The sequence below is a fragment of the Pundamilia nyererei genome, unplaced genomic scaffold (genome assembly GCF_000239375.1).
Source record: "Pundamilia nyererei isolate P.nyererei 1_Seehausen unplaced genomic scaffold, PunNye1.0 scaffold00093, whole genome shotgun sequence".
In the NCBI taxonomy this organism is placed as follows: domain Eukaryota; kingdom Metazoa; phylum Chordata; class Actinopteri; order Cichliformes; family Cichlidae; genus Pundamilia; species Pundamilia nyererei.
Window position 1 is genome coordinate 444,871 of NW_005187494.1, and position 10,015 is coordinate 454,885.

The following is a 10,015-nucleotide window of genomic DNA, read 5'->3' on the forward strand; positions in this document are numbered from 1 at the left end:
CATACTTTGACCTCATAATTAAATAAATAATTGATGGATGGATGGATATCAAAAACAAGGAAAGCATATATTAGGTTGAATATAAATAAATATTTCAGTATGGCTCAGCAGGGTGGCGTTTTTCTGATATGTGCTGCTTGTGCTGGATATTGACACTTATATGACTCCAAATTGACACATTAGGAGGTGCATATGCTTGCTGCCAGCTGAGTCAACTAGTAAGAGTATAATATATAAAGAGCATACTGTAAATGTAGGCTTGCCAAGAGGTCACACATAAATTACGGTATATAAAAAAAAAAAAAAAAAAGTTGAAGTGAGATGAAATTAAAACTTATAAGATAAAAATATTAAAAATAAGACCACTCTTTCCATTCCGGCTGCCAGATAAGATCAGTTTTAAGTTATCAGAGGCTAAAGAAAATAAAAGAAGAGAGATCCAACAATGAAGAAGATAATAGAATTATTAAGATGAACAAAAACAAAATGGAGTAATTTTAACCCATGAGAATTTAACAATCCCTGTCCACAGGAAATTCATATTTGTGTTAGTTAAAGGTGTCTGATTGTTACTAAGTAGCTTCTAAAGTCACACCAATATTTGTCAAAGAGGTGTGGTTTCGTTTTGATGTTAAACATAACTGATAAGCGTATAAGAGGAGCTTTCTTTCATTTAAAAAAAAAATTGGCCTGGTGGTGTGAACATTTTACAAGTACTCCTTAAATGGCCATGATTTGTTCAAAATTCAAGTGGTTTCAGAAAGAAGAGAAGATGAGCTTTAGGGGACATCATGGTAACACGACGCATTCACAAGATACATTGTCATACTCAGACACTTGGCGAATAAACTCTCAAACGATGTGTGAATACGATCACTTGAGTCTTAAGATAGCTGGTATTCTCTTAACTTACTGGTTGTAAGTTAAGAGCTGGTTTTGTTTAGCTGGCTCTTCTCTGCTGTCGAGTAAGTCAACCAGTAAGATTGCGTGTACAGTAATTATTGTCGACAATATCGGGAATAAATAAATGTATTGTGTTAGAGCTCTGACTTAAAAGAGGAGGAAGAGGAAGAAGTGGAGTTGAGTAAGAAAAGAGCGCAATGAGGAAGAAATACATGATAAAATATACAAATGTTAAATGGTCGAATATAATTTAAAAGGGGTGATCTTTAAATGAAAAATGAACTCATAATTAACACTTTACAGCATTTTTTAAAAAACTATATTTCGTGTAAAGTTCATCAGATCTCATTTATCCTTCATAATTCTCGGGTATCTGGACTATCCCATTAGAAATCCATTGTGGTGTAGAGGGTTAGATGATAGAAGGCTTAGAGGGGAGTGTCTGCCCATTTCTAAAGGAGGTCAAAGCATTCATTTCCAGTAATCTTGCCTAGTTTGACAAACTGGACCTTGTTTGTTTTGGAACATACGCTGTTTGGCATATGATGCAAGTAATAGTTGCTGTCATAGATTTTGGCATTTACTATCTAAGGAAAATTCAGTCAAAAATGAGTGCAAGTGGGGTGTATTTGTGTACAAAGGTCTTTGTGGCTTTGGTGTTTACTGAGTACGAAGTAACAAGGAAATGCTCGGCTCGTGTTTCACTCACTATCTGATTCGGCTCATCTTTCAGTGAAGCACTCATGCAAAGGGCTGAGCGGTTTCAGTGAAGATCGTTTCTTCCTAAATTATCTCTCACAAATACAGATGTTTTGCAGCTGCATGTATTTGTGTAGTATGCAGTATTTGCTCAGGTTCACTCTGTGGGTCCTTCATCCTTGACTCAACGCAGCTCATTCTAGGTTTGATTTGCATGATTTGTTTTTAAGCAGTTTGCATCAGCGCACCTTCACTCTAAAAATCTACCGGCGTGCCTTTCTATTTCCAGTCTGCCTGTTTTTGGAGCCAATAAACACATTCAGAGACAGTTGTTAGATTGTTTTCTTTTTTCTTCTTGCCGTATTGAATATCAATGATTTTTCAAAGCAGGAAATAGAAGATAAGTCACCACTCTTGGCCTTGTTGTTATCTCCCTCCCTTTCTGATGCCTCCTCCCTCTGGGTCTACTCGTTTTTCCGACACATTCATTAAGGCCCTTGTGTGCGAACAAGTGTTGTTTTTTTTCCCGTCTTGTATTTGATGCAGCCGAGTCCACAACAGCTCTGTTTCAATGAAAAGGTCCAAGGGGTAAGCAGAGAAGATTTGTTTTCTTTTTCCAGGAGAGATAATCTGTGTTGCATGAGTAAAAGTTTGACTTTGATTTTATCTGGAATGTGTAGGTGAAGTTCCTTAAGTAATTTTGTTGTTAATGTAACCGTTTGCTGAAATGGAACTCTTTTAATCACGGAGATCTGTAATGTCTGTTTTAGTTTACATGTGAGCAACCTGCTGCTCCTTCCAATCAGGCCACAGTGCTCAGTAACTGAGCTCCTGTTGGAGTGTGCACCTACATTAGGGTCTGTGGACCACTAGGGTCCGTTTTGTAGCCTCGGAGATCGACGAGCGAATAAAGGTTTTGTGTGACATCCGAGTCTCAAAGGTTACCAGAGCAAAAAGACCTGTTCTTGATTTGGGCTCCATCTGCTGGTCAGGCAGCTGAGGTGTTACTCCTGTATTATGAATCAGTATAAATTTAAGCATTTAACTTGGAGAGCTTCAACTTATTGCGTTCGATGTATAGTTTCTGAGTTGATTGTTTTTGGCTTGTAAGATGATGATTGTTGCTTAATTTGTTCAGCAGCAGCCCAAACAAAATATAAAGTTTTAAAGCAGACCAGGAAATAATCACATTAAATAATAATTTGTGCAACGGTGACCGTTTTTCCTGTCTTAGAATGGGACTTTGGGAATGTCTATTTACTGTGTGTGTTGGGATGATTCAGTCCTCCTTTTTTATTCCCTATTTCTCAGACCTTTAGTTTTTATTAACTGGTGAAAGACCTAAACCTCTTTGGTGGATGCCATTTTTTTTTTTTTTTTACGTGCAGGAATAGATGTTTGTTTTCAAAGCTTTTTGTAGCACCCACAGACTACTAATGCACTAAGATTATGAACCTTTAGGTTTTCAGAAGTTTTCATTCAAATCTTGTATCCACATGTCAAGTAGACCCGGTTGAAATGTGTGATACTTTCCTAAGAAGACAACAGTTTGACAGTGATCTTTTTGTGTTTGGTGTTGTGTGAATTACCTGTACTGACTTGTTCTTAATGTTATGAACAGCTTTTCACATGTATCTCCTCTTCTCTCTCCCCCCTCCTTTTATTCAGTTCTAGGTCTCGTTCCCGTTCTCGCTCGCACTCTCCGTCCTATAGAAACTATCCTTCTCGGGACTATCAGAACAACAGAGGTGGCTTCAGAGGTTACAACAGAGGCTACCGTAGGCCGTACCACTACCGAGGTAGAGGCCGAGGCTATTACCAACGCGGCCATTACCAAAACAGAGGTGGAGGAGGTTATGGCTATAAGGGTAATTGGCAGGGTGGTGGTGGAGGAGGAGGTGGTGGTGGTGGTGGAGGAGGAGGTGGCGGTGGTGGCGGCGGCGGCTGGCATGATCGGCATCATGACCAGGACCACCATTCTCACAGCCCCAGGAGGGGCCGCTCACGCTCCCGTACACCCAGGAAGCGCTCGGGCAGCCGGAGCCGCTCCCGCTACTCTGATCGTTCGTCTTCTGGACGATCCCGCCATTCTAGGCGCTCCAGCTACTCCTCTCGGTCCCGCTCCTCATCCCCACGCCACCGCAGCAGCAAGGGAAAGCCCAGCAACAAGGATGCTAAAGACAAGCCAATTGAAAGTCAGGTTGAGAAGTCTACTCCGGAACCAGATGGCAGCGTCATCGAGAAGGCATCTGGAGGCAAATGGATTGACTACGACGCAAGCCCCAAACCAACCAGCCCAGAGACTAAGAAAGAGGACGCGCCTTCTGGTCCTGAGGTCAAAGGGCCCACCAGTGGTGGCACTATGTGGAAAACCATCAGCAGTGCATCACCTCCAGCAAAGAGCCCCACAAAGTCTGGACAAACGGCCTCGTTCAGCGGATTTGGATTCTTCTCAAAGGATGATGTCAAAACTACAGATAAGACTGTGATCTCTGCTGCCTTCAAAAAGTATGTCCAGTACTTTATTTTAGATATTGAAATGTAATTATATTATTTTCTCTTTTTATTTTTCCTAACAAATCATGAACGTTATTTGTCTTTCAAACATGTTTAGCTTTTTTCAAAGATCCTTGGAAGAATACAGTTTAAAAAGGAATGAAACATAAGACTCCTGATTTTAAGTGAATTGAAAATGTAGCCGGCTGTTTTCTGAGAGGAAGTTGTATGAAATCCCACTTACTTAAGACGATGGTGTTGACGTGAGTATATAACCATGGAAATGTGAGTCATGGTCTGTACTGTTTGCATTGGGGATGGGCTTTTTTTTTTCCAAAAGGTTGTTTAAGTCAAATGATGACAAGCATCCTGAAATTTGAATTGGCAGGTGGTCTCCAAATTTGGTTGTAGTGCTTGTGTTTGTCTGCCATCAGTCTCTTGAGGAAAGTGAAGGGTAGTTCAAGCTTTTTTTTTTTTTTTTTTTTTTTTAAAAACACACTAACTGGGGAATTAAATTAGTGGTCCTGGTTCTTAAAAGCAAATGTAGAAGTGCCTTAAACCTGTTTTAAGGCACTATTTTTCTAAATGGCCAGCAAAGGGTGATGTTTAAGGTTGCAATAGACTTCTGGTTCTATAGAAATATGTGAGAAAACAGCCTCAGCCTCCGTTATTTTGTGGTGACTTTATGATCAACCCTCAGGCCATGCTGTTTAGAATATGAAGCCAATTTGTAAATTATAATAATTTTTGAGTTAGAAAGAACAATTGTTCAGGATTTGCATGTTGGCTCACAAGTAATTAGCCCCAGGTAATTAGCAAATGAGCATGCTGTCAAATCCACCCCTTCACAAACCAGTGAGAGATGCTGCTGTCTAAAACCCTTTAAGCCATTTTTCTTCAGAAAAAGCAAGGTCTGCTGATGGATATTTGAAAATGAAGTCATGAAACTCAGTAATTATAGAGCTCTGAAGGGGCTTAGTAAACAGCCTAACTGCTAAAGTGGATCTGAAATTAGGTGCTTTAGCTCCTGTCCCTTTAATCGAGGAATTACCTTTTCATATTCTGACCTCAATGACTTTAAACTTTGGCGATGTATATTTGAGCACTGACCATTGTAAAAACAAATGGAGGCAAAAATAAGGCCGTACCGTACCAATATGCTTTTATATTGTAAGCTAAAGACCCTACAATAACAGACTCCACTTTGGTCATGTAAATGGAGTCTTTTTTTTTTCACACATTAAGGTTAATTATGGACTTTGACCATTTATATTTACATTATATATTCTATAGATAGATAGATACAGAAAGAAGGCATACATTTTCATTGCTATGCAGATGACACCCAGCTTTATCTTTTCATGAACTCACACAAGTTAGCTGAACTACAGGAATGTATTAAAAACATTAAGTTTCTGTATGACCTCCAATTTCCTGCTTAGAAGCAGTACAATAACCTCTGATAACTGAGGTTATTGTATGCGACTCTAAAAACCTCTAACCAGATAGTTACTCTGGGTGGCATTAGCTTGGTCCCCAGTAACACTGTGAGGGATGTTGGAGTCGTTTATTAGACAACTAAACAAATGTGTAGGACTGTTATATCTTTGGGCAGTGTGTCTAAAATGAGCAATATCCTGTCTCAAAGTGATACTGACAAACTAGCTCATACATTTATTACTTCTAGTCTATTTCTGCCTATAAATTCAGATTCATGATTCTGCTTTATTAAGTGTCATTAAGCGATTTTTCTTTCAGAATAAAAGGTAGTTTCAAGATTAATTGTGATACACAAGTTTAACAGAAATGAAAATGAAAACATTAAGGAAGGACAGAAGGTTGGGTAATAGGAAAATGTCTAATGTTTCAGTAAATAATCTTTTTACAACCTGGTTTTAAGCATGCCCATCCCCAGTGTGTATTGTACCTTTCACTTTCAGCTTGTTAGAACATGTTGCACTTGTGTGGTCTTGTTTTCCCTCTTGCATTATTCATCCCAGTCTGAATTTATTAATTTAAATCGTATTATTGGTTCACTTGGAGGTGCGGGTGCTAAAGTTCACTTTAAATTTCTCTGTTTCAGGTTTATGGCTGAGAACAAAAACAAAAAGCAGGCAGCTGAAAAGGAGAACAGTCGTGAAAAGGAGCAGATCACCGTAGATAGAGAACAAGAGAAAAGTGGCAAAACTGGAGAGCTCTTCAACCTCTCGTCCTTTGGTGACATCAAGGAAGACAAGACTATGCCTTTCTTTGAGGCTGGAGAAGAAGAGTTCCTCAAATCACACGGGATGAAAGAGAGAGACCTTGAGGAGGATGCTGAGGTAAAACCTGCCCTCGTAGCTCGGGACATGTTCGGGAAATGGGGGGACGAGTCAAGCTATTCAACATCTTACCCGTCCATTAAGGAGAAAGTCCGTGTAGACCCCGAAGACATAGACCCCATTGATGATGTGGAGGAGGAGTTGTACCGAAGCCGCAAACATAAGAAAGAGGAGAAGTCCAAGAAGAAGGAGAAGAAAGAAAAGGAGAAGGCCAGAAGGAGTTTGTCCCCACCAACCACTTCAAGAGAGAAAGACCGGCCACTGTTCCCTGGAGCTTTTCCTCCTCGTGAACAATCGCCCGCACCGCGTCTGTTTGCATCAAAAGAAGACTTTGAGCTCAGAATCGCTTCTTTAGATGAACTTCCCAGGTACGTGCAAATAAACTACAAATAAAATGCGACAGCAAACGCGCTCAAGTGTGAACCCTCAAAGCGGCCCGCATGCGCAAAAGAAGACGTCACACACAACGCGCTCTGTTTAGACGCAGAGCAAACAATATTGTTTGACTGATGGCCCTTAATATAAAGACTTCGGACTTTACGTTTCCCAATTTTTGCTTTAAGTTATTTTGTTATTTACATAATAATGTAAATAACCTAATAATGATCCTTATTGCTGTTTTAGAGGAGCAGTGCTTCAAAGGATAGTCAGAATCTGCAGATTGTACAGTACAAATAAAATGTTCACGTTGTCTTCCCAACAGTTTCACTGACATCTACTCTGGATGGCCAGGAAGCGTTCGCGATGTCTTCTCGGGCGCTTCTCCGGAGCTGATAATTGGCGTCTGTCTTGTGTCAGTGATGTAAAAGACGGATTAATGCGACCTGACCGTTCAAACAGCAGTTACTTTCTAAAACATCGGATATGTATCGGATTCAGTACCACTTACAAAAGTGACCCAGATCGGATTTGAAAATATCGGATTTGTGCCGTTCACACTGTCATACCATGATCGGATATGGGTCGCGTAGGGTCAAAAAAATCAGATTTGATGCGCTTTCGCCTGCAGTGTGAACGTAGCCTAATGCTCACGGGCAGTAAAGGTGGCACCAGTAATCTTAAAGCTTAGCTGGACACTTTTCTATTTTTAAGACTTCAAACTTAAAAACCAAACCAGCAACTCTCTCAATAAGGAAAGAAAGAGATGATTTTTATCGGTGTGACGTTTGCATTTTAAACTTCACAGCTTCTTTAAAAACAAAAAATAGCGTCTGCATTTAACACTGATCTCAAAATTTGGTGATTTTAAAAACACAATATTCCAATGCCATTTTTCTTTCTTTCAGACACTTGAAACATGAACAGACTTCCCTAACATTTGTTAGATGTAGTTATTTATTTACTGTTCAGGGAAGTAGTAGACTACCATCTGGTGGACACGCTGTGCATCGTAATTACATGGTTGAGGGGTGTTTCTCTCATCTTTTTTTTTTACTCTTGAGTTTTCATTTGTCAGCCATTATAAATGCAGATACCAAATAGCAAACATTTCATCATATATTTGTTCAGCATGTTTGTATTAATCTTTACTCCTTCCTTCCCGTTTGCTCTTAGCTCCTCCCTCTCTAAAGATCGCCACCTGCCCCGGGAGCTGCTGAATACCACTAAGAAGGATCCAGAATTTCGCTCCATTTTCCAGCACATTCAGTCCACACAGCTCCGCCGCAGCCCGTCTGAGCTGTTCGCTCAGCACATAGTCTCTATTGTGCACTACATCAAAGGTACAGTGTGTTTGCAGCGTCACGTCCGCGCAAAGGTTTGGGCAAACTGATGAGCTCCGACGATTCATTACTTGCATATTAGCGAGTTATCAGCGTTAGTCTTGTGTGTATTTGGAATAATACCTTTCTGTGGTTTGTCTGCAGCTCAACACTTCCACTCCTCTGACATGACTCTAAGTGAGCGCTTTGCCATGTACCAAAGAAAAGCTGCAGAGACAGAAATGATGAAGCCAAGGAAGAGCCCAGAAATCCACAGGTAGCCTCCAGAAACGACTATCTGATCATTTTTGGTTAATTCATCCAAGAATCTCTGTTCTAAAAACTTCCTACAATCACTAATGAGGCTTTTCCCTCGTCTTTTAGGAGAATCGATGTTTCCCCCAGTGCTTTTAAGAGGCACTCTCACCTGTTTGAGGATTTGGAGGAGGCAAGCTACAAGGTGACGAGCCCTTTTGAAATTTGACGTATGTGGAACAAGCAAATCTGAGACAATCCAGAGCAGCAGTGGTTCAGCTTTGTGCTTTTCTTTCAAAGGATGCGTATTTCTAAATCAAAAGAGCCCAATTGTGTTTTATAAGTGCCAAGCAAGCCCCCCAGCCTATGAGATATGGTTATTGATTGGGTATGTACGAACCCAAGCAAAGGCTTAAAGGAAGTGAATTAAGATCCCGAGTCCAAGCCTCTCAAGGGACGATTATCAGTGCCTTTACCTTGTAAGTATTTTTCCTAAAAAGAAAAAAAATCAAGCCACAAAACTGTAAAATTCAGTTTATTTAAATAAGCTACATGCATGCTGCTGGTTTCCACAGATACTTCCACAAATAGCTGTAAGATATAAACATTTTGTTATCACAGTTTTTCTACATTTGTAACAGTTGCAGATTACGGTAACATGTTTCTTGACCACCTGAGGGAACGCAGTGTTTGTATATGTTGTATACAGTGTGGTGCTCTGTGCATTCATTCAAAAATTTCCCATCAGCCCTGCGAACGGCTGCTTTAACTGTTTGCTAAAATCGAATCTCTGCAGGACCCAAGTAAAAAGTTCAAAGGCGACGTGATGGACCTTCGCCTGGATATTGAAAGACGTAAGAGGTTTGCTGGGAAGGAGCGCGACTTCAAGCGTGAAGGGGCCAGGAGCCCGGGAGGCTCCCAGGGACTGAGTAGAGAGAGGTCCTCTGAGAAATCTGGGAAGCACCACAAGAAATCCAAGTTTGTTGTTATTTATTTGACACAGATTCATAACAGCAGTATCAGTATATCCACTGATTCATAACTTAGTTTTAATGACGCACGTCCTTTATTTTTTGTCACCTGCCTTACAGGAAGGGTAAGAAGAAGCGGGATCGCTCTCCTTCCTCTTCTTCCTCCTCATCCTCCCAGTCCCCTTATCCTCCGCCATTCCGAGGCAAAGAATACATGGGGGAAGGGATGGAGCACCCTGAGGAGGGCTTCAGCCACACACGCTATCCACCGCGGGACTACGCTGGCCCTGGTGACCGAGGCCCTCGAGATTATGAGGGCCATGGCATGGAGAGAGGCAGAGGCCGTGGATTTGTAAGTTCCCTTCATCTTTGAATGTCTCCTTGGCTGTTTTTGTTATTGACATGTCATCTTCTTGCGATTTCCTATCCTAATGGCAGTAGACAGTAGACTGCGCTTGTCTGCTCTGTTCCTTCCTCCTAATGCTACGGATCATAATGTGGATGATGACAATAAATGATGATGATGACAGTCTATCATACATATTCCATGCACTACATGGTTTTTATAAAGGTAACGTAGCGCCAGTCAGTGGAAAGTCAGCTCATCACTAAACTCTAGTGTGTGTGTGTGTGTGTGTGTGTGTGTGTGTGTGTGTGTGTGTGTGTGTGT

At 40.8% G+C, this 10,015-nt stretch overlaps 1 protein-coding gene across 2 annotated transcripts in view; it reads left to right on the forward strand.

The window, feature by feature from the left end:
* The window catches only part of thrap3b (thyroid hormone receptor associated protein 3b), a 21,189-nt gene that overhangs the window by 8,638 nt on the left and 2,536 nt on the right, over nt 1-10,015 (forward strand). For both annotated transcript variants that reach the window (XM_005739709.2, XM_005739710.1), the window contains exons 3-9: nt 3,271-4,110; nt 6,182-6,787; nt 7,974-8,140; nt 8,285-8,396; nt 8,504-8,579; nt 9,171-9,352; nt 9,466-9,697. In XM_005739709.2, the coding sequence (XP_005739766.1) occupies nt 3,271-4,110; nt 6,182-6,787; nt 7,974-8,140; nt 8,285-8,396; nt 8,504-8,579; nt 9,171-9,352; nt 9,466-9,697 (2,215 nt within the window). The remainder of the gene's footprint in view (nt 1-3,270; nt 4,111-6,181; nt 6,788-7,973; nt 8,141-8,284; nt 8,397-8,503; nt 8,580-9,170; nt 9,353-9,465; nt 9,698-10,015) is intronic.